Source organism: Lepisosteus oculatus, chromosome 5 (genome assembly GCF_040954835.1).
Source record: "Lepisosteus oculatus isolate fLepOcu1 chromosome 5, fLepOcu1.hap2, whole genome shotgun sequence".
NCBI lineage: Eukaryota > Metazoa > Chordata > Actinopteri > Semionotiformes > Lepisosteidae > Lepisosteus > Lepisosteus oculatus.
The window spans coordinates 34,799,520-34,826,605 of NC_090700.1; the positions used below are offsets into that span (position 1 = coordinate 34,799,520).

The 27,086-nt window shown below is 41.3% G+C and overlaps 1 protein-coding gene across 2 annotated transcripts; it reads left to right on the top strand.

Annotated features, from left to right (window-relative positions):
• The first annotated feature begins 14 nt into the window (after window positions 1-14).
• On the top strand, window positions 15-27,086 carry lrig2 (leucine-rich repeats and immunoglobulin-like domains 2). 2 transcript variants are annotated; one of them, XM_015342764.2, is made up of 18 exons: window positions 15-648; window positions 3,429-3,503; window positions 5,383-5,517; window positions 6,726-6,869; window positions 7,133-7,276; window positions 8,037-8,180; window positions 9,448-9,591; window positions 11,132-11,212; window positions 12,127-12,198; window positions 12,775-12,843; window positions 14,452-14,615; window positions 15,564-15,884; window positions 17,261-17,542; window positions 17,734-18,180; window positions 21,063-21,215; window positions 22,120-22,263; window positions 22,960-23,244; window positions 24,025-27,086. In XM_015342764.2, exons 1-18 carry the CDS (start codon window positions 449-451, stop codon window positions 24,270-24,272), a joined length of 3,252 nt encoding a protein of 1,083 aa, XP_015198250.2. In that variant the 5' UTR covers window positions 15-448; the 3' UTR covers window positions 24,273-27,086. The 2 variants fall into 2 exon arrangements, with proteins under 2 accessions (XP_015198250.2, XP_015198251.2); XM_015342765.2 differs by having other exon boundaries at window positions 22,123-22,263.

Consider the following 27,086-nt stretch of genomic DNA (forward strand, 5'->3'; position numbering starts at 1 on the left):
GGCGGGTCTTTTGTTACCGAAGTATCCCGTGTCATTGAAGCGAGGCGCTTTGTTTTTCTTGCTAAAAAAAGGTCGCGGAAAACAAAATATACCATTTGCATTTTTATTAATCTTTTTGTACCTTCTATGGGTAAGGTGTCGCTTTGTGAGGGAAACTGAGTTCCGAGGACCGAGCGATTCTCAATCTTCGGATTTTGTTGCAGTTCCATATTTTTCTAGTTCTTGGGAGCAGCCGAGATTGGAAGGCGGAAGGGAATTCGCAAGGAAGGTGAAAAAAAAGGAACTGAAACTCACATCGTTTTGGGATGCTTCTGGAGGGATTAAAAAGCTGCAGACGGATTTAAAATGGCACGCCAATGTTTCCGATGTAATGCAAACGTGGGTGGTTTGCTGTAGAAAGAAAAGTACATATTTAGAAAAACCATTCTGAAATAGTTGCGAACTATTGATGGTGTTGGGATCCAAAATGGCGACGGGGTGGCCCATCCCCCCGGCGCTGCTCCTGTGGGTTTTGGGTTCCGTGGGTATGGACCCTTGCCCATCCGCTTGCTCTTGCACCGGACAGATCGGTTCTCCCGGACTGCTGGACTGCAGCCGAAAGAGACTGACCGCAGCCCCTCTGGACCCGCCTGCCTGGGTATCGCATGTGTAAGTGTGATCAATGCCTGGTCGTAGTGTGTCCGCTGGACTCCTCGAACAGTTTATCGCAGTAGGCTTCGGCACGGGTTGGTTAGGAATGGACACTGGCTTCCTGGGCTCGTATATACCATTCTATTATCAAGAAGTTTCTATCTAATTCTTACATTTTCGAAGTGATTCTATGCCGTGCGGGTTGGGTTGCAGCGCTAAAGTTGCCTATCCGGGGACCAGCACGGGGGGTTTTCCACCCTGTCCGGTGTGAAGACCCCTGTTGCTGAAAATCTCCCGATCGGCACCATCAGAGGACAGAAAATCAAATTGAAGTGTGCGATTAGTTAACATGGTGCCTACGTTAATTATTACACATATACTGAACTGCAGGCCCGCCGAGTCACCATCAGCACCATAGGAACTGAAACAAGATTAAGAGAATTGTGAGAGTGATTTATTGTCTTTCTGGGGAGTTCTTGGAGGGCTCTCCAGGGGTTTGCTCCGATCTGGTCCTAGCCTGAAACATCCCTATTTAAAGTTATAACACACAGCTGTGTGTTTGGTTAAAACAGCCTTGACACTTAGCTATATTGCATTTAATCTCAAGAAAAATGTTCTTCCCAGAAAAATCTGTGATTGTTTAAGTGGTCATCAATGTTGTGCCGATTTGGAGTCTTCCCTTTAGTGCAATATGGTGCCAAAAAGGCCAGTTTGTGGTTTAGAAAGCTAGTCAGCCTCTGTGCGAATGATATTGGAAACCTTAAGTCAATTGTTTGTCCTTCCTTGCTATGAGCTATTACAATACGACACTGAATGATTCAGGACTGTACTTTGGGGTTTCTCTCTTTTGTTTTATTGGGGGTCTGGCGTTAGTTTTGTGTGGTTCAGTATCTGGAAATATTTTCAGCAGCGCAGGACTTGTTGCCTGCCCAATTTGTTCATTCCTGAGCAAGTACATCGCTCCTCCCAGGCGTGTTTCCAACTGGAATGAAATTTTCACTTCATGGAAAAGTTGGACTTTATGATAACCGCCCTAATAAAAAGCACGATTATCCCCACACTGAGGTGTAATGTATTCTTTAAAAAGCCATGAGAGGCTTGACGTGACGAAATGAAGAAACTCTGAAATAAGTATGTTTATAATTTAAGCATCTCTCCAGGGTTACACGGCATTAAAAAAAAAAAGATGAAAGCATTTGAATTATGTGGCGGCTTTTTAGAGGTTTTACTGAAATTCTGTGACTGGTCAATAAGAAGTACGCTCCGAAGACATTACAATAGAAATGGATGACCCCCTGAAACAGAAATATGGCTTTGGATATTAATGTATCTATTAACACTTTAGCCTTCTCATTGGGGACTATATTTCAAACTTTATAATGATTAGAAACGGATTAGAAACAAATGTATGAAACAATTTTAAACTGTGAAGAAACACATCCAAACTAAGTCAACATTGTTCTTCCATAGGAACATAAGACTTTGCAATTTGAAGTATAAGCATTTATATACTACAAATGTAACAATATCTGTATACAATTAAGTTGAAACAGGTAGATATATTGGTACATATGTAGTTGTTGTTGCTGATGCTGACTGCATTTAGGTCTTTCAAGTGCCAGAAACAAACAAAATGTCCACTTTTTCTGCTTATCAATCCCACCATTTGTCTGTATTTTGTACTATGTGTGTTCTCGTAGTGTCTGAAGTCCTCTTGGAAGGAACCAGTAGGTATCCATTCAGTTCTCCATGTTTAGTAGCTCAGTCCCTCGTGCTTTGTCATGAAACTCCAGCCATGTGTGCCCACATGCTCCCAATCCTGGGAAATGCTGTAGATTAAAACTGCCGCAGAGAGAGGGGTGATCAGTGTTTCTGGTTGGAGATGGCTCAGTAAGCTCATCTGATCATGTCTCAGAACCGCGCTGTAGCGTTTTTTCCAACAGGAAAGGCTGTACCTTGGAAGAAGAATTTTATTAAATCCCTCATGCTCCAAGGTCCTGTCTTCCACATTGTAGTGGAAAATAAATGCTGGTGATGGATTCACCTCACTTGAAGGTGTCAGTGTGCTTTATGCCTTATCACTTCATTTTCCCCACAGCGAGGAAGCTGCCAATGTTGTGAGCTCGGCCGAGTTGCTCTGCACATCTGAATTATTTAGGCGTTGACAGCTCTGACGGACTACATTAGTGGCACCCCTTGTGTCACGTGCTATTTGAAAGGTTGAATAATTCATGTTAATGTGAAACTATATACTGTACTTCTGAGACACAGCGGGTGCGAGGTCAGCACTCTCTTCCAGAAATTGTCAGAATATCAATGGAAACTGTCACGTATCAATGGTTGTGTGCCACCCAGTCAGTCTTGCTTCTCTTTTTTTTTATCCATCCATCATCTGTAGCCTCTGCATCCTGTGGCTGACAGGGGTGAGGAGGATGTTATCTCAGCTGACAGTGTAAGGCAGAGCTACACCCTGGATGAGAAATCGGTCCATTGCAGGGAACATGCACCCAACACAAAGGGACAATTTTAGAGACACTGGCTAACCTGGCCAGCACGTCTTTGGACTGTAGGAAGAAGCTGGGTGACTTGGAGTCCACTGCAGAGAGAAAATGCGAATTTCAGACAGAGGGTACCCCAGTCTGAAATTGAAGCTGAAGATCAAGAGCTGTTAAGCACCAGTGCTAGTCACTACCTTGTGCCTGTCTTTCTGTTTTATTTTAAAATGCTGTTCCAACGGTACTTAGTTGAATATGTGTAGCAATATTTTTTTTTAAAAAGACTTTTGTTTTCATTTTCAGCAACGTGAACTACAATGAACTGACAGCAATTCCTTTCATGGGAGAAGTGACTTCTAACATCACGGCTCTATCCCTGTAAGATGTTTTTGATGTATGATGCCTGGAAAAATCAAGTTGAAATACCACATTTGGGATTTATTGCACGATAGAAAGATCTGTAGTTGTTTTCACCCCAAATTAGTTTTTTATACATGTGTGTGTATAAACCATGGAACTTCATTAAAAACACACTCACACTCTGTTGGGGATAAATGTCATGCTTAACAGCAGCTAATAAAATATAGCATGACAGTAGCTGTATGTTTAGCAGTTTTCTTGTCCTTTGACAAAGGGAAAACAGTTACATTTCATAGAAAGTTTCCATGTAACTCTCTCTTGGCACTAAAAGTTAAATATGAATATTTTAAGGGTCTTTAAGCAGAGACTTTATACCTTAATGTAAGATGACTACAATATTTTACAGTGCTTACATATACAGTGCCTTGCAAAAGGTTTCAGCTCCCAGAACATTTCTCATGTGAATTGCAGTCATTACACTTCATATGTAGAATCCATACAGTGTCATCTAAACTGATAAAGAAAAAGTGGAAAATCAGTACTGTAGTTGCATAAATATTCAGCCCTTTTTCTGTGGCCACCTTAAATCATTTCAAATGCAAAAGATTAGTTAGTAATGGTCTGTGTGTAATCAAGTATTCTGAATTTGGAGTTTGTGTGACATGAGATCAGAGTGAAAAGCATCTATCCGAAAGTTCCTTTGCTTGTATTTTGAACTTCAAGCCACAACTCGCATGGTAATATGATAAATGAAACAGGGAGATCAAGGAGCTTTTGAAACAAGAGTCAGAGATGAAGTGGTATTGGGGTTAAACAAGAAAAGTCACTGATTTGTAAGAAGTGGAATGCGAATCGAATGGGCAGCCCAGATCAGGCCGCCCTTCCAGACTGAGCAAGCAGGAATTGTTAGAGATGCTACTGTGAAGCCAACATAACTTTGTTCTTGAAATATTTGCAAAATTGTATGTCTGAGATGGGATGCAGTGTTCATACATGTATATAATTGAGTGCCGAGAAAGTGGAAAACTTGTCTTAAGACAGCCGGAATCTAAAACTGGGTTGAAAATTAATATTTCAGTAGGACAATGCCTTAAGACACAAGGCCAAGGCCACTTTTTCTGACACAAAAATAATTTAATTTCCTCCTGTAACTGATGAATTAGGCAAAAATTGCACCATCCCATTGTACAGAGCTGGTGGAGACGTATTCAAAAAGACGTTGCAGTATTAATTACCAAAGGTGGTTCCACTAAATACTGACCTAGGAGACTGACTACTCAGTCAGTCTCTAAGCAAACACTCAGCCTTCTTCATAAGTAACAAAGCTCAGTTTAGTAGTTAATTTTGAAAAAGAGTTCATTAAAAAAAGATGTACATTACCTGCAATTCATCCAAATATTGAATTATTGGTAGGGAATTTAAATGTTTGCCAGGCACTGTGGATATGTAATAATGCACGTACCTTGGTTTGTGTAAACCAGAAGTGTATTTTGTTTCATTTTAGGGTAAGGATAGTTATTACTGGCTCATTTTCCTGTTCCAATGGGAACAGATATTTCTGTTAATAATCTTTAAGACTACATTTACACGCTACATAATAGTTACACACTGCTGGATAGTATACTTTGTAATAGCCCATGCATCCATAATTTACATCTACATTGCTTCACTGCATGACTGCACAAACCCACACAAAATATCACAGCTGTCAGTAAGAGAAATAGCAAACTGTTTAGCATGTCACTTAAAGCTTATGTGGATTTTATTATTACTTCTAGCCTGTAGGGCACTGTTACAGGTTTGAACCCTGATTACTCCAGCTGAGTTTTAAATCTTGCCTTCTTTCTCATCAGAGCTGATAAGTGCCGCTGTGCTTTTCCCTATGCTGTTTTAACAGGGTTCATAACCGAATCACTGACATGGTTACAGAGCAGCTCCAGCCCTATGTGTCTCTGGAGTCTTTAGATCTCAGCTCCAATGCTGTCTCGGAGATCAAAGCAGGCTCCTTCCCTCCGATGCAGCTGAAGTATCTGTAAGTTCTTTTTTATTTTAACTTCCTTGTGTTGCCTTTTATGACACAAATACTGAATTTGATGGGGCGCATCTGTGAGATTTTTTTCTCGGAAAGCTCTCTCATGACACGATAAGGATGCATGTGAACCAATGAAAGTGATTGCATGTTTGATCATTAGTTGTTGTGTGACAAAATTTTAAGTTAAGGCTATGCAGCATGTGCAACAAAGAAATACAAAAAATAAGACGCGATTTGGTATTAATTTACTGTTAAGAGAAGGGGAAAGTTAGAAATTATTCACAGTAGATCAACATTTGCAGAAGTATTTTGTATAAGTTAAAAGATCCAGAAGTTACAAGAGACAATGCAGAAATGAAAAAAAATGACTCTTTCCCATTGAAGCAGAGTTTTGGGTGGTAAGATAGGATTTATTTGGATGGTGGAAAAGTGGAGCAAAATGTGATCACAAAGTCATCATCTGTATTTCTTTGTGTTCCAACTAAAATGTCTGACACCCAAGCAGTTACACTGCAGTGGAAGGCTCATGTTAACAAGGGAGTGCCTTTGAATGGAGCCAGCCACCTAAAAATACCTTACTCTGAGACTTTGTGCCCCTTTAAACAACATAAAGAAACAACAGCTAACAAATTCATTTTAAAATTAACCTTAAACCTAAGTGAAAGTGGAATGCTGAAGGGTGATGTACATGGAATTTCGTTCTGCATCTATAAGGTTGTATAGTTGCAGTCAGAGGCAAGACAACTTGTCATTGCTGGTCCATGTAGTTTTATAAATAGTTTAGCAGTCAGATGTTTTCTAAATGTACTGAAGTCTGATTTCACACCAGCAAACAGTAGCAAAGCTTGCAGGTGAATTCTGTGAGTTTGGAAAGAGTGTGCCAGCCCCTTTGTATGCTGGTTCATACTATAGTTCTGCAGATCCCTTTAAATCTTTCAGGGATGAGGCTCCTGAGCTCATATTTACCGTGGCCTGAATTAACTGTACCCATCACAAGCTTTAGTAGCTGATGGTGGTTTTCTCTGGGTAGAAATGATTAGTTTGACCACCTGAAAAGCTACCTCATAAGGCTTTGCCATTTGGTGGATCGAAGCTCTGCTTTAATCTGGATTTCGGCTCAATTTCAGTAGGCGGAATACGTATTCTTGGCACTTGCTATGTGTGGAAGTGTTTGGTGGTCACCATTTTTTCTGGCATTTCTGTTTCAGGAACCTGAGCAACAATAAAATCAGTACGCTGGAACCCGGGTGCTTCGACAACATCTCCAACTCATTAGTAGTTCTGAAACTGAACCGCAACAGAATAACATTTCTCCCACACAAAATCTTCCGACTGCCTCAGCTACAGTACTTGTAAGTAGTTTGTTTCTTATGAATTTATAAAAAGAATCACCAGAAATCATTTGATTATGAGGAGTGGTTGCTGATATTAAAACAAATCTATCCTTGTTGTGAGTCCTAGTGAACCTGTTCCTATACTCTTAATGGAATACTAACATTAGGTTTTTTAAAGATACTGCTCAAAACAGTTGTGGAAATGTAAATGTGTTTTTCCAGCTCTTTGACACTGGCCTGCATCCTATTTAAAAACATTTTGTTCTGTTGTGTGCTTTCAGAGAGCTAAAGCGGAATAAGATTAAAGTGGTGGACAGTCTCACATTCCAAGGGCTGGACTCCCTCAAGTCACTGAAGATTCAGCGCAATGGCATCACTAAGCTCATGGATGGTGCTTTCTTTGGGTTGAACAACATGGAAGAACTGTGAGTTTTAATGTCGGCTGTGATCTGCATTGCAGAGAACTGGTGAAAAGCCTGTGATATGTTTGATTCAGAGGTTAAACACCTCAGGAGATTTGGTACATATATGATACTTTATTCAAAAAGTTGTATTGCGGAAACTGCACTGTGCAGTAAGGAAGCTAAGTTGTTCACGTAGACGTGGGGGCGATTGGAGACATGTCTCCAGGACCAGTAACAGTGTCCAGAAAACACATCACTGGTATCCACCAGATGACAGTGAGATCTGAAATGATGTGCTCTCTCGTTGTCTCTGGCAGTGTGTTTCAATAGTCCTGTTTGTGTGCGATTTAGATGTCTTTGCTTTTTTGTGTGCAGTTTTCACATTGTCATTGTTTGAATAGGCCAGCAAGCTTAAAGGCCACAATCTGTACTTATACAGTACCTTGCAAAAGTCTGGAATTCACCCCCTGAATTGCTGAATTGCAAATGATATACACACCTGTTTTAAAGTTTGTATTTTTGTCAAAACATGAATGCTCATTCTGGGGGAACAGTGAAATGTATAAAAAGGCTGCAAAGCAAAACCAGTCTCAATGCATGCAGCATGTATGTGGCTTGTATGGTTATTTTATAGAACTTAAATGGTTTTGGTATGTAAGAATTAACAGTCCTATTTAATTTACCACCATAGTGGAGAATATACACCATTTCCACTTGACCTATTCTTCAGACTGCCCAGAGCTGGTCTGTTTCAATCTCTCTGTGACTCCCCCACCCCCAGGGAGCTGGAGCACAATAACCTGACGGAAGTGAACAAAGGCTGGCTGTACGGGCTGAGAATGCTGCGGGTGCTGCGCGTTAGCCAGAACGCCATTCGTGAAATCAGGCCGGATGCCTGGGAGTTCTGCCAGAGGCTCGAGGAGCTGTGAGTGCTCTTTTCCATTAGATTCCACAGGAGAGCGTGCGGCAAGTGCCGCCATTTTATTTTGTTCTGCCTTGGTTGGTTTGGAACGGGTTTTCCTGGCTCGAGCCCAGTGAAAGGTGGGGAAGGGGACAGGCGGGACACGAAATACAGTGTTCGCGCTCCATGATGCTAAATCTTAAGCAGTCATGATCAGCCCGGCCACTGCGCTGTGCTGGAGTATGTCGGTTAGCAGCCTCCTTGAATTTTGATACTCATTATTTTCGGGTGGGAGGTGCCAGTGGCACGGTGGGTAGGATTGGTGCCTTGCAGAACTGGGGCCTTGGGTTCAGTTCTGGACTTGGTGTGCTATGTGTGTGGAGCTTGTATGTTCTTCCCGTGTTGGTGTGAGCGTGACTTTTCTCCAGGTGCTCCGGGTGCCTCCCATAGTCCAAAAACATACTGGTAGGTTAATTGGCTCTGGTGTGTACGTCTTTGTGTACCCCTGTGATCTGTTGCTTGCTGGGATAGGCTCTGTCTTCCCCTCGACCCTGAATTGGAAGAAGAGGTTAGAAGATGGATGCGTTATTTTCTGGTTCTTCATTTCGTAAATTGGGGCCACTTTGATTTATGTATAAAATGTGAACGAATTGTAGTACAATAATGGGGGAAAAAAAACAGATACCCGTGCTAGCCTAGTAAAATACTTAAGTATAATTAATTTCTTAGGAGTAAATGTTTTGTGTTTTTATAATTGTTTAAGCATTTTGTTCAGTGTTGGCTTATGTGGTAACTTTTCCAACCACTGGAAATTATTAATTGCACAAAGGAATTGGGCTTGTGCTTAGTGTTTTTATCTGCTTAATAGAAGCACTTTTTTTGTTTGCATCAGTGAACGTTGAATTCCCTGCCTTTTTAAGGTATAAAAGAAAGCAATAAAAAAATAATTTGACATTCCTCTTTTTGCTGTGGGCAAAGTTCCACCGGTGTTAAAAATGGATTAAGATAGGAATTTGCCCATGCAAGAAAATTCGGAAAATCTTGAGCCAGATTATAACCGCCACATTCCTTCAGTTCCTTTTCCAGATACTTATTAAATGTAGGTCAGTATCATTAGATGTAAACTGCGTTTTGGAGGCCAGGTTTTATGTGAGGTTGTCGCTGTTTAAAAACAAAGGTGGATTTGTTTAATTGACCTTTTCTTGTAATCGGTGTGTGTTTCATTGTGTAGTAATGTCTATTTTGGTGCTGGAACGTTGCTGTATGTCCATCCTCCTCTTCCTATTTGTAGGGATTTATCCCATAACCAACTGTCTCGCTTGGAGGAGACGGCATTTTCTGGGCTCAGTTTGCTGGAGACCCTGAATCTGGCGGAGAACTCGGTCAGTCACCTGGGAGAAGGGGTCTTCAGTGGCCTGTCCAGCTTGCGCACTCTGTAAGTGAATGAAAGGCTGTACCTGGCTATGGCCTTTTGTTGTCTGATGGGCTCTGTATCCCTCCCCATAATAAAAGCTGCATATTGTGGCTGTACTTTTCAAGAATGACTATATCCATATGCATTTGCTTCTGTTCTCTGTCCTTGCATGAGACATGCGTATGTTCTGCCTTTATTGTTCATTTAGACAGACCTCTATATTTAAAATTTGTCCCATTAATGGTGGTGATTTCTCTCATCTTCAGGAATCCTCTGCAGTAAAGTGAACTTGCTAATTATGTTTGCTATGTTGAATGTTAATGTATTTTGAACTGTGGAATCTATGGACAAAGGAGTCTTGTGTGATAAGCTCTAAATTTGTTATCATTCTAAATACAATGAAAGAGCACAAAGTTTACAAACAGATAACAGGAGGACTGGATAACTGCAGCTGTGTTTATTATCTGGACATCTTGACTACAAATGCCTTTATTGTTGAAACAGGCGATTATTGGGATTCAACCAGGCAGTCAAGTTCTATTAACCTAATGCAACCTTTTAATGAAATAATTAAAAGTAATCTCGTTTGGATTTGAAAAAGCATGAAGCAGGACAAGAGCAGATTAATTAGGGGGTTTTGTTCAGTTCCCGGAGGGCGTCAGACAGCTGACAGAGGGAACCATTCAGTTCAGGGTCACTGAGTGTTCTCGGACTGCGGGGCTGGGCGAGGGAACAAGGCAGCCGCGTTCTGGCCCAGCCAGGCGTGAGAGAGAAGCAGTGAGCAGCCCAGCGAGCTGGAACAGGGCTTCATCTGCGCAAATGTAGGCCTATTTAGAGGTCGCCTATAGTTAAAACGTAAAAATATTCATTGCTTAATTATATTTTATTGACTTGCAATATGAACTCTTATTCCTGTGTTTTATTACACCGGCAATGATGAAATCTTTTATGAGTGAAAACATTTCTTAAGGAATTATCCTAAATGGTCATATCTTATAGGGATGCACTGATATGGAATTTCTGGGCCGATAACGATGACCGATAATTAACAGCTTGTTGTGGCCGATACAGATACCGATAACAGATCATTCTACTTTTTTGCATTTTAAAACAATTAGTGGTATTGAAACTCTTTACTTTTTCCTCCTCACTGAACTTCGGCTGAACATTTGTTGCAGGTTGCAATTATGTTGTCCTCTGCTGAAATGGTGAAAATGTTCCACACCGCCAACATTTCACTCTGCAGCAACCGTACTGTACCCAGTCTAGTGCGTCCGTGCGTGCACATAAAAAAACAACTAGTTGCGCAAACAAAAATAGGACGCCGCATTATCGGATGTAATTATTGACTGTAATTCCAATATCGGAACGATAATAAATACATTTTCCTATTTATCAGAGAATAATATATCGGCACCCCTAATATTTTAGACACTTCCTGAGTGTTCATTGGTTGTTCCTTATTTTTATTAAATGCTTACATCTTTTTCTTATTTCTTTGCTTGTGGCTTTAAGGTTGAATTTCTACAGTTTCTGAAGTGTTTGTTTTGCTTCATCTCAGAGACCTACGGAATAACGAGATCTCGTGGGCTATTGAAGATTCTGTCGGAATATTCGTTGGGATGAAAAAGTTAAATACAATGTATGTATATCCTCTTGGTTTTCCAATCAATCATGCTGTTAATATCAATTAGAGAGACTGTAGGAACAACTGTATTACATGTTAATGTTCCTTATAGACTATTATGATTGTTTAAATGGCGTTACTTGTTTATTATATTAACCTTCTTAATCCTGCCTGGTCAAGAGTGTTCAAGCCAGTGGAGGAGTTTCAAGTGGCTTTGCAAGCAAAAGAGTCTCTTCGGTCTGTAGGATAGCCCCTGTTGTCCCGACTTTGATGTTGTAAGACAGGTTGTCATTAGCCCACTGTTACCAGGGTCCTCCAGACAGTGGTGAACAGTTGGCCAAACCACTCCCCTGTTACAGAAGTTGAGTACAAGGTTTTCTCGGGGAAGTGCAGTTAGTCTTTTCTATCCCAGTATTGATGCATAGTCGAGTTGCATTAACACCTGTGGGTATAAATATCAACTTAATAAAAAATAGACCGTTGGTTGGAGAATTATGGTGGACTTTGAATCTCAATGTGATAATGCAACAGCAGATTCTGGGGGTTCCTGCAAGAGCACTAGTACCTACTGGCTGCTGTGTTTCTCCATTTTCCTGTCTCCGTTCCAAAAGGCAGTTTTGTATACGGTGTGTGAAAACGTGCCTTGAAAGGCAACTACGTGTACGTTTTGTTTTCTTCTCATCAGTTTGAATGTAATGATGTGACTGGGGTTGAAAATTTAATTCCAGCTCCAATCAGGTAAAAAAAGAGGAGAAACTAATCTCAGTACCAATTTTTAGTATTAATATTAGTAGCAGTACATTAAATCTGTTCACTATTGAGGAGAGTTGAGTCTCAGTGCTTCAAGTTCTAATTGAGTTTGGTGACCTGCCTGCTCTGTGGGCCATTTGCCTTGTCAACAAAGTGTAATGAGAGTATTGTTTTTCCAGAGTGCTGCAGAGGAACAAAATTAAATCCATCACGAAGAAAGCCTTTGATGGCCTAGAGGCTTTGGAACATATGTGAGTGTGTCTAGCTTCACACCTTTCTTGCCTTTCTTGAGACTGCATATGAAAATAAATGTATTAATCTTGCTAAAATAAGATTACTTTATTGGCCATATACAATTTCTTGTATTAGGAATTTGTCTTTTGGCATACCCCAACTTGTTCTCCATGAGACACACAAACAGGGAGAGAAGCTGGGCGTCAGAGCGCAGGGTCAGCCGTTTATACGGCGCCCCTGGAGCAGTTGGGGTGAAGGGCCTTGCTCAGAGGCCCAACGGAGTAGGATTCCTCTGCCGGCCGCAGAATACGAACCGGAATCCTCCCAGACAGATTCTTAGCCACAGAGCCACCGCATTATCTGCTTCCACAAGTTTTTTATGTAATACCTGGAAAAATTCACGAATGTTCAGCAGTAAACTGGCATTTTAAGGAATGTTCAGTTTTAAATATTGTTACACAAGAATAGCTTGTGTTAAAATACTCCTCCGTGTCTAGGTTTGTATGAAGAAAATGTTCAGTCCTGTCATGTCTTCAGATTTGTTTTATCATAAGGTGTGATAAAAATGCTAATTTCTTTTTGTTTTGGAACAGTGACTTAAGTAAAAACAGCATCATGTCGATTCACCCTGAAGCATTTTCCCACCTGAGACTTAAAGAGCTGTAAGTAAAGAAAACTGATTAGTGTAACAGCCTGCAGAGCAGAGGATGACAGATTCCCTAGTGTCACAGCCAGTAAAAGCACTTGCGTGAGCCTCAGTTTGAGACTTGCAGTCTAGACATCACTGCTTTGTGGACAGGCCATTGTCCAGGTGTGACAGGGTTATCTGAACACCTGGCACATATTTTATCTCTGTGTTGATTTATCTCTGTGGTTGTGTGGAATGGAGATAGCCAGGGTATCCATGATCCACTGTACAGCAGCAGTCCTTCCTCAGGTCATGAGAGCCACTTCCTCTCTTCCTGCATTTGAAGCAGACTCTCCTGTGGGCACTGTGGGATGTGCACACTCATGAAGAATGACAAGTGCCTGTTTCAGAGGAAAGTGCACAATCAAAACGAAAACGTTACCTACATTATACCTGAAATGTCTGAGAAACATGAGAAATACCAAAGCTTTTCTGGGAAAGTTTTAAATAAATACGATTAATTGGTTAGCTATCTTGAGCTTGTAAAATACATGTTAACTGGGAGATACTGAAATCTATTCCCTTTGGAAAGTTATAGCTAGGATTTATCCTTGGTGACTTATACTGTATACTCATACAATGTCACCTTTCTCAGCATTGTTTTTTTCTTCTTTAATTGTTCACTTAATGTTCCTAAAAGTAAGATGCACAAAACCCAAGAGTTAACATTTTAGTTTTGATCTCTTTTCTATTTAACATGACACTTAAAAAACACAATCCTCATTCTCAGTGTGACAATTTTTTAGTATAGAAAGAAAAATGGAGAAATTACAGTGGCAGCACATTAAATTACTGTCCTTTAGTCAGGTCACAACCAGTTAGCATGTCAGCCTGAAACTAAGAAGTGAACGTCTACTAGATTTACTTTACAGAACCCCTGTAATTACTGTAACCAAGAGTGGAAGCACACAAGGCACCTTGAATTAAATCTCCATATTTGCATGATTTATATTTTGAAGTATTTAAAGATATAATGTAGTTACAGACATAAATATCATTACTCCATAATACTAAGTGGTATTCACTAATGTCTTAAATGTATTGCATTTTTTCTTAAACTATACTTAAAGTAATACCTCATCTGAGAAATTGTGCAGTGATTGTGCATGACTTACACCTGCAAAAATCACTTCATACTTTGTGCATGCAGTAGAAATCAGGAGTTATAGGAAGAAGCTTTAAACTGTATGGCTTTTAGTCTTTTCTGAGCTTGTTTCAAGTGCATTTCAGATGACGATGGTTTTATGGCCAAGTTTACACAGGCCTGTCCATTTTGCTGTCATTGAAGTAAGAGCTAGATGTATTAATAATGACAGTTTGCATACCTTCTGTCATTTGCAGTTATTCATTCTTCTACAATTTGGCTAATAGTGTTGCTTCAAAATTAAAAATAAACATGTGCCGTAGGTTTCGTAGCTTTCATCAGTGGTACTGCTCAGAGCTGCACACCAGTCCCCAGATGGATGTTTAATAGTAGTTAAGCTTGCAGCAGTGTCTGAATGTTCATGAGGCAGTATGTCAGAAATGGAAAATGAAATGCCTGGCAAAGGATTTCTGGACACTTCCTGTTTGTCTTTCCCAGGCTGCTGAACACAAGCAGCTTGCTGTGTGACTGCCAGCTGAAGTGGTTCGGACAGTGGCTGATTGACAGCGGGTTCCAGCAGTCTGCAATGGCCGTCTGTGCCCACCCTGCCAGCCTGGCAGGCAGGAGTGTGCTCACTGTGAATCTGGAGGACTTCGTCTGTGGTGAGTGTGTCTCATGTCTGTTCTCAGTCAAGCCAGCCAAGTGCTAACTCCAGTCACTCTCCTTTGCCACACACACACTGAGCCTTGCCTTCTGGCTGAGACGAGAACTTTTTGTGCATTGCCTGGAGCTGTTGATCTCAACTCTAGTCCTGGAACACCCCTGTGGTTTCTAATTTTTGTACCAACTGAGCTCTTAAATCGGTTCCTTTAATTGTTCTTTTTGTTTAATTAGACCTTTTCAATGGATTTTCTGTAATGGTTTTGTTATTAAAAGAAATGCAGCAAATTAACTCTATTGTTTCTCTCCTGTGAAGTGATACTTGCCCCCTAGATAGTTGCTTGTAAAAAGCAGATAACTCTTGTGTTGTGCAGAGGTCGCATTACTTGTGGGGCATCCCGAGTGGCTCAGCTGTTAAAGGCACTCACCTGTGCAGAAGATGGGCTTTATGACCCAGGAGTCATGGGTTATGTCACTAGAAACCAGAAATTATTTAAGGGATGACATTAATTAGGAACTTGCTGAGTCTTCTTATCCTGCTGTGACTAAATAGAGATTATTTAGCCTGGGTCATTAAGAGAACACAAGCGGAAATTACATGAGTGAACTTTTAAAACCAAAACCAGGAGTTATTTGTTTACCCAAAGGGTTGTGGGAGTATGGAACAGGCTACTCAGCCATGCTGTTTTGTGCTGATACCCTAACGTCTCTCTGGAAATGGCTGAATGAGATTGTTGGACCCTTGAACTGCTAACTACCCAGCAGGCCAGATGTGCTGAGTGGTTTCCTCTTGTTTGTAAGCTTTATGCACTTGAGAGCTCAGCTGGGATGTAAACCAGAAGAGAGGGGGGTTCTCCAGGACCAGGGCTGAGAACCACTGACCTAAGCCAGTGTGGCGACGGGCTGTGGCAATGGCCTAGCAACTGTTATCCCGCGCCTCTCTCCTCCAGATGATTTTCCCAAGCCCCAGATCACGGCGCACCCCGAGACCTCGGTGGTCCTGCGGGGGTCCAACGTGACGCTGAGCTGCACGGCGGCCAGCAGCAGCGACTCGCCCATGGCCACGGCCTGGAGGAAGGACGGGGAGGTGCTGTACGACGCCGAGGTGCAGAACTTCGCCAGGTACAGGGAGCAGGAGGGAGACGTGGTGGAGTACACCACCGTGCTCCACCTCGTCGGCGTCAACTTCACCGACGAGGGGCGCTACCAGTGCGTCGTCACCAACCACTTCGGCTCCAACTACTCCAACCGGGCCAAGCTCACCGTCAATGGTGAGGGTTCTTTGCCTTTTAGTTTTGAAGCCTCACCAGCCTCTCTCCCCTCTGTCAGTTATTGTTTTTGCCGACACCCTGAAACTGCAGGTAGAGGACGGAAGTAAATAAATAAAGTATCCTTTTCTGTGTCAGAAAATAAAACAGGTAATGTCACTGGAATTAAATGACCACTACATTTCCCCCATTCATAAGCTTTTAATTTTGGTTGTGCAGTATTGCTGGATTTGTTTCCCCTTCTTGGGATGTTTTTGACTGTTGAAAAGCCTGTTTAGGAAAATGAGCATAATCTGTTTGGAAAAAAATACTCATTGAAGTAGATCTGATGCCTATTAATCTGTTCTCAGTTGTATCTTTTCAGACGTGATGCAGGCTTTCTGTAAATGTAGCAGTGCTGCATCTGAGAAACTGTAGAGTAATTGTGTACCACTGACACCTGCAATAATTAATTACCTTGAACATTTTACTAGTGACACTTAGAACTCATTAATTGTATAGGAAGGAGCTTTGTTCAACAGTAAATAGCAAAACATATATCTTGGGCTGTTTGGTGTGAACAGGTTGTGATTTAATGCGTTTGCTCTAGGTGTTTTCTCTAATGCAGCAGTTGCTTGAGTATGAGGGGTAGAGTTGAAGAAGTTTTCTCCTGTACAGCAGGCCCGTTTCACTTAAAATATCAGGCTCTTGTCTTCTGCTCAGTAAAGATTTAATCAAAATCGCAATATCCTGACTGCTGGAGAATCACTTTCTTGATTTGTGAAGCACCATTCCAAGAAGCTGAGCTGTCTAGAGGGTATGGCGAACTGGGTGGAGCTGTGGAGTGCTGCGAATTTTCAAAGAAGGCACACAAATTCCTCAGTTATGTCGATATATATGGAGTATTAAACACTTGCATTTAGCGCTTGTCTGTATGTCTATCTTAAAACATTTACAAGGCAAGTCAAAAACTATCTAGGGACACTATCACATATACAGTAATAAAAAGTTTGAACATTTGTTTATCTTAGCTAAATCTAAATTTAAGCCCTTTTTTTCCCAGTTTTGTACTACCAGTTACCCCATTGCACAGCTACATAGTTAATGATCAGTGATTTTTCTGCTACATTTTTTATTTAAAGCGATTATCAAAAAATAAGCCTAACTATAATTTGTCTAAGTCATAACTGTATCCTACTAAAAAAACCTTAATTGCACTGTTGGGCTATTTTGTTCTGCTTTTTGATTCTTCTTGCCATTACTAAGTGCAGTTGTGTTTCTAATGCAGTACGCACATACTGTCTGTGTATTGTTGTTAATGCCGCTGTTTTATTAATTGTGTCATGGAGAGGGACGATGGAGGTGGGTGATAACGGTGCCTGTAACCCCTCCCCCCGCAGAGCTGCCCTCCTTCCTGAAGACGCCGATGGACCTGACGATCCGCACGGGCGCGATGGTCCGCCTGGAGTGCGCTGCCGACGGGCACCCCTCCCCCCAGATCTCCTGGCAGAAGGACGGCGGCACGGACTTCCCTGCCGCGCGGGAGCGCCGCATGCACGTCATGCCTGACGACGACATCTTCTTCATCGCCAACGTCAAGACGGAGGACATGGGCGTGTACAGCTGCACAGCGCAGAACGCGGCCGGGAGCCTGTCTGCTAACGCCACCCTCACGGTGCTGGGTGAGTGTGGAGGTGCCTCATGCCAAGCACACCCTCGTCGGTCCGTCCGTCAGAGGTGCTGTCCAATGAAAACAGCTTGCACCCTTTAGGACCCTGCTATGAAGGAACTACTTTAGGGATAATTAAAACATACAGATGCTTTTACACTTCCTTGGAAATGAACTGTGTTTCTTGGGGTGGTGTAATTGTAGAAACCCCCTCTTTTGTGAGACCCCTGGAGGACCGGACAGTGGCCCGAGGAGAGACGGCCGTCCTGCAGTGCATAGCTGGCGGCAGCCCCGCCCCTCGGCTGAACTGGACCAAGGACGACGGCCCGCTCATCGTTACCGAGCGCCACTTCTTCGCCGCCGCCAATCAGCTGCTGATCATCGTGGACGCCGGCCCCAGCGACGCGGGGAAGTATACCTGCATCATGTCCAACACGCTGGGCACCGAGCGCGGCCACATCTACCTCAGCGTGGTGCCCTCCCCAAACTGCGACACGGCGGGGGCTGGCGGGTACGACGACGACGGCTGGACCACAGTGGGCATCGTCATCATCGTGGTGGTGTGCTGCGTGGTGGGCACCTCGCTGGTGTGGGTCATTGTCATCTACCACATGAGGAAGAGGAGCGAGGACTACAGCATCAGCAACACAGGTCAGTGAGCAGTGAAGGTCAGAAATAAACCACAGGCACTGTGGCAAGTCATCTGGTTGTGTTGCATCTCGGTGGACTTGCTGTTGCAGCGTATTGCAGGGCTTGAAATTTGGCCATTCACCACTGCATCTTCACTTTAAATAACTCTCTCCGTATTGCCGTTTCCAAAACAATCTCTAAAAATGTTTGGTCCTGACAGGTGTCAGTTAAAACACAAACAGTTTTTCTAAAATGTGTTAATTGCCAGATAACAGCTGCTGCTCTTTTAATGAGTTTCATGCCATTCACTTTTTCAACTGAGAAATGTCATTAACAGTGAATACACGATTGTGTATTTCCACAGTTTGCTGATTGGGTCAGACAGAAAGTGTTCTTTATTTTCATTACACATCATGCATTTGCCACAATTTATGACAAATAGTATCAGTAATTGCTTTTTATTTAGTAAATTGGTATTTTTGATGCTACCATATAAACTGTGTAGTGTCACCTTACAATAACACCTGGAAAACGTCTCCCACAATAACACTATGTTTTGGAAATTATATTGTATAGTTTTTACAACCTATAGATTGTATAGATAGGTCATGTTGCATGGTTTATGTTGCTTTTCCACTTCTTACAGGCCCACTGATAGCTTCTTCACTTCTCTCAATTTTATGATTTGTTGATTTAATTTACATCAAACAACCAGCAGCACCATTACTTGGTGCTTCATGTAACTTATCAAGCTCTTTATTTTTTCTTCTAAGTTTATCAAGGCTGTAGAGTCTTAAGCAACACAGGACTCTTTGTCCTTTCTCATACAATTAGGAGATATTTTGATTAATTTATTATTTATCTAAGACTATAACATTTATTTAGGAAATCACTAACGCATCTTTGCAGAGTCCAGTAACAATAACCATCAAAGCCCAATGCATTAATGCACACTAATATGCCCAGAATGCTTTAAGAATGTGAGAGAAATTGCGGACACGTCTTGCGCCAGCATGCATCACAGCTCCTGTATGCTTCTCGAACTCGCGGACTCAAAACCCGGGGTCACAGAAGGTAAAAAAGGATACAGGAAGTTCTGCGCAGATTCTCACAACCTTGTTAGGTAAAATCAGGTATAGAACGAGATTATTGTATTGTTGTCTGCAATAAGTTAGTGTGTAGCACCAGTTGTAATACAGTTTTAATTATGGTAATTTATCATCTCAGAAAATTTAGAAAAGGCAAAAAACATTAGAATTTTACAGAATAGTTAATATGTGTAGAAGAGTTTAAATATGATTTCTAATTGGCTCAACTGGCCGAACCCTATGATCCAGACGTTGTGGGTTTGAGCCTGGTCGCTAGCCGGCTGTGACCGAGAATCCACAAACAGCGGAGAGCGATCGGCTGACCTCGTGGGTCATGGTGACCCGGTGACCCAGCAACCCCTTGACATTCTGGGCACTTGCAGCACAGCTGGCGAGCGAGGCGCCTCCCCGCCTGTCAGAGCTCATTCATGCCAGGGGCCCTGTAGTCAAGTGTAAAGAGACACGTGGCTCAGAGGTGACCAGTTCGGAGAAAACTACACTTTGGTATCCTCACCCAGGTGTAGTTTCAGAGTTTGTAGCCTGAGATGTGAACAATGTTGCCTGTGTAAATTGGATTGTCTTCTAACAGATGATCATTGGTGATTCTAAATCGAATCTACCTAAGCAAAAGTACTTATTGACCTGCAAGATCTAATATGGGATCATGGAGCAGCAGAACAGAAAACAGAATCCCTGTGTTCTGATTCACTTTTTCCACAACTGAAAGAAGGTCACAGTTCAAAGTGAAGCACACATAAGGTGATTTAGGTGTTGTAAGGAGTCAACAGTTCTTTGAAGGAGTCAGGAGCCAAAGCATTCAAACTGTTAAAAAGGTGAACAGCAATGTTTTGAATTTTATTCTGAAATAAAATGAACAGAGAACTAAGGCAGGGAATCTAAATCAGCAGAGATGCTCCTACATTTTAATTATAAGCTGAGTTCTGAACATATTGTAATTTAAGAACCTCTTGGCTAGCATTAGAAACATTGGCTAACATCTGCGTTACAATAATCAAGCCTTGGAAAATGAAATGCATGCATTAGCTTCTCTGCATCAGATTGAGTGAGATGAACAGGTACGAGCAGTGTTCTGAAGATGGGGAAAAAAGAGTTACGCAACCTGAATCAAAGTTCAGATCCAAGATTGCTGACCTGAGGAGCTGGTCTCATTTCAGAATCAGCCATAATCAAAGATCTAAACATGAGCAAAGCTGATAAGGCATGCCAATCAGCATGACATTAAGTGTCAAATTTCAGATATAATTTGATTGGAATTTTACCATATTTAGATACCATATGTTATTTTTATATGCATGCACATTGTAAAATGTGAGAAACAGACGTGATTTAATTAGATTGTCATAAGACCGTTTGTTGCTGGCATTGGTTCTGAGCCACTGATTGGGGGGAAAAAAAGCATATGCTGGAAGATGGTTTTAAAGGCAAAGTGAAGAATAATACATTATTAACTCTCAGCCTGCTTTGCTTATTCTTTAGTCTTCCATTGAAATGATCTTAAGGAACCAGAAACGAATGTAATTTATTTTATGTGTGACTTTCTTTGCAACACTAGATTAGTACCAGGCAGTTTTCCATATCCAACTCAAGACATTTCAAAGGTTCTTCTGCAATGTGATAAATGAATAGAAATAAGTTTTATATTAAACTTGGCAGTGATTTCTATTCCCCCTATGTAAGGAAATGCAGTCAAATGCTTTGTTACTGCATGAAAGGAATATTAGAAACCAGTTTAAGAGTGAATTTGCAAGAAGAAAGCCTACTGTGCTAAGGATCGCTGCATTGTTTTTTTCCCAGACGAGATGAACTTGCCTGCTGACATTCCCAGCTACCTCTCCTCCCAAGGCACCCTGTCTGAACCGCAGGAGGGCTACAGCAGCTCTGAAGCTGGAAGTCATCAGCAGCTGATGCCTCCCTTGTCAAACGGATATGTGCACAAAGGAACAGACGGTACCCTCAGCTTTTATGCCTAAATTGTAGTGTAGTGCCAGGTCCTGTGGTAGGACTCCCCTATGTGAAAAACTATTTCCCCGTGCACTGAATTTCCATTTATTTAACAGATGCAGTACATACAGTAATTGCAGTGTAAATGATGAAGTTTCACAGCTTCATGAATAACTGTCACTATGAGTAGCTGAAGATGAAAAGGCTAATGTTACATTGTCGTCTTCTGAAATAAGACATGCACTATAAAATAATTATACAGAATAAGTAATAAAACAGACCAAGAGCAAAATACTCATCATAATCACAGATTAGAAATTATAAAAATTAAATGGTGGCATTACAGAAATGCACGTATACTACTCATCAATCAGTGCAGTGCTGATGACAGATTGCAGGTGTCTGGCTACACGGGGAACTGGAATTACAACTGCAGTCTAAAAGGATAGATTCTGAGGAGGTACCGAAAGGCGATACCTACTATTTTTTCTATATTATACATATTTTGCAAACAGCATGCAAATAATTAAGAAAGCAAATGAGAAAAGTATTCCATTAAAAAACAGAATTGATTGCTTTGAGACTTTTTAACAGGGCCTTATAGCCTGGTATACGAAATATTATTAGTTTGAGAAATTGAAATTCCAGGAAAATGCGAAAAAATGAAAGGGTTATATTTCATATGCGATTACCTTGCTTGTGGTTAACGGCTGATTGCACTTGGCTTGACACATGCAATAAAGTGCAATTTCCGAGACGGAGAGTTGCATGACTTTTCGTAAATTAATTCTGCAGGTACTGGTGATCAACTTTGCAGGGTTCTGCCTGAGGGGGTAAAGGAACTGGCCTCCGCTTAATGATCAGTGTTCCTTTTTCCCTGTGGCCTTGAGATGATGAGTGTTGTGTTTAGCAGGCGTGTGCTACATGGACTCGGGGAGTGAGGTGGAGACGGACATCAATGCCCTGCTGCAGAACAGAGTGGGCTCTCTCTTCACCGGGAGGAGTACCTTCCACCCTGGAGAGCCCAGGGAGGGCCTGGCAGGGGCACCCACAGGTGGGGGCTGCACTTTGCAGAGTTGTCTGCAATTGACGCTTATTAGAGGGCTTCCTCTGTGTGTTATGCTGCTTTCCATTTTCTTTAAAAGCACTTGCCTTTGATTGCTTACACTGTGCATGAAACTACAGCCATGTAGCCACATCCTATACTGGGAGAACCTTCTGAACAGTGTTTCCTCAAGTGTTGGATCTTCCCAGCTTTGCCGCTTGTACTGTGGGTGAAACTTGTTACCAGTACTATGTTTGGTCAGCTTCTTGGAAGTGAAATGGACAAGTACCTTTCTGTTGTAATTGTTGTGCGAAATAACTTTAATGCGCAAAGTAAGATCTAAAATAAATATTTTCGGAAGGTTTAGTCTGGTATTAATGTTAAAAGGGCGCTGAACCATATTTGTATGTCAACTTATATAGAGAAAGTGTGTATTTGTTTTGCTAAATATATCTGTTTATATAAGGTGTTAAATCCCCAATGTAATTAATCCTGAAACCTGGAAATAATTAACAGAAATGAAGAAAAAGCGTCAGGTTATTTTAACAATGAAATGGAAAAGGGGAAGATTATTGCTTGCAGACTGATTTAAACAGGAGATCACTTTTTCTGCATAACATTTCCCATTTGACTACTTGCAATGTCAACAAGGACCCATTAAGGTTTTACTTGCCAACATATAACTGTATCTTCATCTTCACACAGGAGGCACTGGGCCTTTAGTCATCTGCTCTGACTGCTATGACAATGCCAACATCTACTCTCGGACCCGTGAGTACTGTCCCTATGCCTACCTGGCTGAAGATGACCCTCTGGATAAGACCCTGTCCAACATCATGGTGCAGCTTCCCAAAGACCCATATCCCAGGCATGCTCAGCATGAGGACACAGCACTGGAGAGCCTCATCAGCCACCCCGACACCTCCGTGTTTGTCACCAGCCATGACAAGAGACACAGCATCAAGAACCCGCCCCAGCTCCATGCCAGTGGTCAGTCTCTGTGTTTGTAACTCTCTTCACTGTCTTGCTCTCATTGTTCCCCAGTTAAAATCAAGTTAACTCTGGGATAGCTGGGTCCACATGGAAATATTCCTGCCTCTCCGTCCCCAGATGATCACTTTTATCTCACCCTCCTTATTCATCAGTTTATCAGAAAATGGTGAGGTAGCTATTAATGTTCTGAATCCGAGGCTTGTAGGATGTGGTCACGGTAAGTGGGAGATGTTGCAGGTATTATTTTTTAGTTCATTACCAAAAGGCTGGCTTCACATACACACATGCCTCCAGAAAGAACAGGGACCGATGTGGGATAGTTCTCTCTGGGTGTTTTAGACCAGAATTCAATGTCTAACATGTTGCTTGCATGTCGAACTCAGCTTGACATGTCAGAAGTCTGACGCAGAGTCACAATGCCGTTCAGTTCCATTTGTATAGTAAAAGCCTCTTTATTTCAAATTACAGATCTGTCTGTTGCTGTCCTCTATGCAGATTGGGAGTTTTGCAGTATGTAGCTCTGATGAGCAGTAAACAAGTAGATTTTGTTTCAGAAGTAGCAAATAAGAAGTTATATTTAAGGTTTTCAAATAAATAGCACAAGATATCTTGGGGGGCGGGGCGGGGCGGTGGCTCTGTGGCTAAGGATCTGCACCTTAAGATTCTGAGGGATTGTTTAAGAAAAAACACTATTTGATTCTGCTCAACTAATATCCTTTTGTCTTGGCTGTGTTAAGATGTAGAATTGTCTATAATCCCGGTTCTGTTGGTCTCCAGACACCCAGCCAAGGCCTTACTGGGGACTGAGTGAAGACGCATCTCTCCTGCCTCGTGTAGATTTGCCACAGCAGTCGGTCACCATGCAGGACAATCCTAGAGGACAGCGGGAGAGCAGGGACAAAGAGGGGGTGGGCGTGACGAAGAGCCCCTCCACAGACCCCACAAACCACATCTCACACTCACAGGAGCACAGTACTGCCTCCCACAGGACTCCTAACATACAGGAATACAAGGCCACTACCTAGAGCACGGGGATCTCCAGCACGCAGAACATTTGTTATGTCTTTTTTTTTGCCTTTTTACCCACTACCTCGAAAGAGACATTAATATCTGCCAAAAATGCCTATGTGTATGTTTACATTTCAGATATGAGCTTTGTCTATTGTTGTGCTCTTATTTGTTCATTTCTAACAGCACTCCCAAGACTGACTAGGATCAGTGAGTGCATTCTGCATCGTCTGTTCTCTTTGCAGGAGGTGTGCACTGCGATGAATGTACATGGGCACTCCAGGTGTAAAAGCTAATGTTATTTATTCAAGACCCAAACAGTGAACCTGCTTCTCACACTCCTTGGACACCGGAATTGCAAGAATGTGGAAGATCCTGCTTTGCCTTTGTTTTCATGCTGTTACTTAAAGAGAAAAAGCATTAATTTTCTTGAGCTGTAGGTAGTAATTACTATGGGACCACTAATTGTGAAAGCATAAACTACCACCAGATGCCAGTTTAGCAGAAACCGAAGCTCGCTTCTTTTCAGATCTTCGACAGTCTTGGTATCTTGCATTTTTTTATTGCATGCAAACAGCATTCCATTCTGGATTCCTTTTCACTTCACTGGCTAACTCCCTGCTGCAAATTACTGCCCCAGAGCAGATATAGTCTCATCATTTTTTTCCTGTTTCGCTTATTCCAAGTGTTAATTGTACTGTAAATACTTTTTCTACCATGTTAAATACACATTGTACAGTTACTGTAGTATTCAGTGTTTTTAAGAGAATTCAAAGAAAATGGTGTATTGCACATTTACTAACTGTTGTTATATCAGCCATTATAAATGAGCTTTCCTAAGACAAAGGCAGGACCTTAACAAGTAGTCGTGGAATTGTTCTTCGAGAAGGTTGCTTGGTCACATCAAAGTGAATTGTTCTGAAAACTTAGGTCAGAAAGTTAACAGATTAAAAAGCCAACTATTTTCTGCAGCTCACTCCTGTATTGGCTGATAAAGGAGTGAAAATCTTTGCCCAAACCTCTCTCTTTTTGGCTAGCCTTTTGTTTCTTGCTTCAGGGTATTCATGGTTTATTTGTCTCCAAAAAGAGCTGCCTGATGCAAATGTTTTCTAGCACCGAAGCAATTATTTGGTTTTGTCTTTCACTTGGGAATATGACCTGTTGTGAGTCTGGGGTACTGAATTTGGTATACCATACTGCAGTGTGTAAGGCTGTACTGTGAAAACCATTCCATTGTTTTCAATTTAAAGGATCCAGTTCAAAGTACTGGTGTGAAATATTTTCGGATTGATCTCAAAGATGTCCCCGTTGGAGACGATCATTTGGAAACAGAAGTATTTGATTATTTTATATTTATTCCATTATGTTGGATGAGTTCTTTGTAACCGTTTTTTTCTATCCATATAAGAGCTTGAAAACCATATTTGTGAGGTGCTAGCTCATGAAATAATTGGGAATTTAAGTGAATCAGGCTTGTATTCCATTAAGTAATATGAATTTGCACTTTTTTCATGGGGGGGAAGAAAGCCCTTTATTTTAACTCCTGACGCATTGAAACTGTGATCAAGCTATGATTTGACACAATTCCTTAAAGCACCTGCAGTTTTTCTAGGTTTTGAAAGTGGTTGGTTTAATAAGATAACTTTTTTAAAGACATGAAATCATAAAGAATTGGACCTTTCCTATTTTACAAACCTTTCAAAACCATGTGAGAATGAAATGGTGTAAAGATTTATTTAGCCACTGTTCTTTTTGAAAGCGGTGGATATTATTAATATTTTGGAAGTATGTATAGATTCAGTTAAATATCTCTTTTTAACAGTTTCTAACTGTTTTAAATCTGCCATTTCGTTCTTTAGATTTTTGGTCATTTTGCAGTTTTATCCTTGAAAGATTTTGTTCCATTTCTCAGTGCTAAGTGAGGCACTGAGTGCACTGAGTAAAAACCTCATAACAGTTTTTATAGCATGTTGGTTGGAGACCTCAATTTTCCATTCATGCGGTACACAAATTAACCTAATGCAAAGTTAGCTGAAATTGCACATTGAAATTGCACACATTTGGCCTTAAATGTTTTCCCTTATATTGTATAAAGATTACAGTAGGCTGTATATTAATATTATGGTACTTAGATCAATTTGCCTTCTATGTATTGTGTACCAAACAATTGTCATTGCTATTTCATGAAACCTTGTGGGATGGTGATCATATTTAACAGATTTTAAGGTGTAGTTTTCTAAAGATGCTTTTCCACAGCTCAGTCCTATAAAACGCATTGAACAATAGCAGTGCTGTGGCATTCGGCTTCTTCTGTGTTAAATTTACATCCTCTCCTGAACTGCATTTGCAAGAGAATTAGATCCTGCACTTTTGTCATACAGCAGTAGCTGTAACTTGTAAGGGATTCATTAGGGGACCTGCCTTGTTTTGAGACTCTAAACATAGAGATTCTAGGTATTGGTCTTCGAAATACTGTGCGTTTTTATCTTTCTCATTATAGATCATTTAAGGCATCTTCAAAAGACCATAAAAGGGTCTCAAGGACAAGCATTTTGTCGATTACACACGGAGAGAAATCTAAAAGGCCGATGACACTTCTTATCTTCTTACTCTTATTATTCTCCTCTGTTGATTGCATTTATACCAAAGTTTATGCTTTGTTTTGGCAATATTCATAAACTGCTGCCTGTAGCTGTAATGTTTCAATTTCCTTTGTAAAATGTATTTTTAATTGTCAATTAAGTGTACATTATGTAAAGCATGTGTAAAGTACATTGTTTCTTGAGCTGTATCTTGTCCATGGAACAATAAATAACAAATATCATCACTGA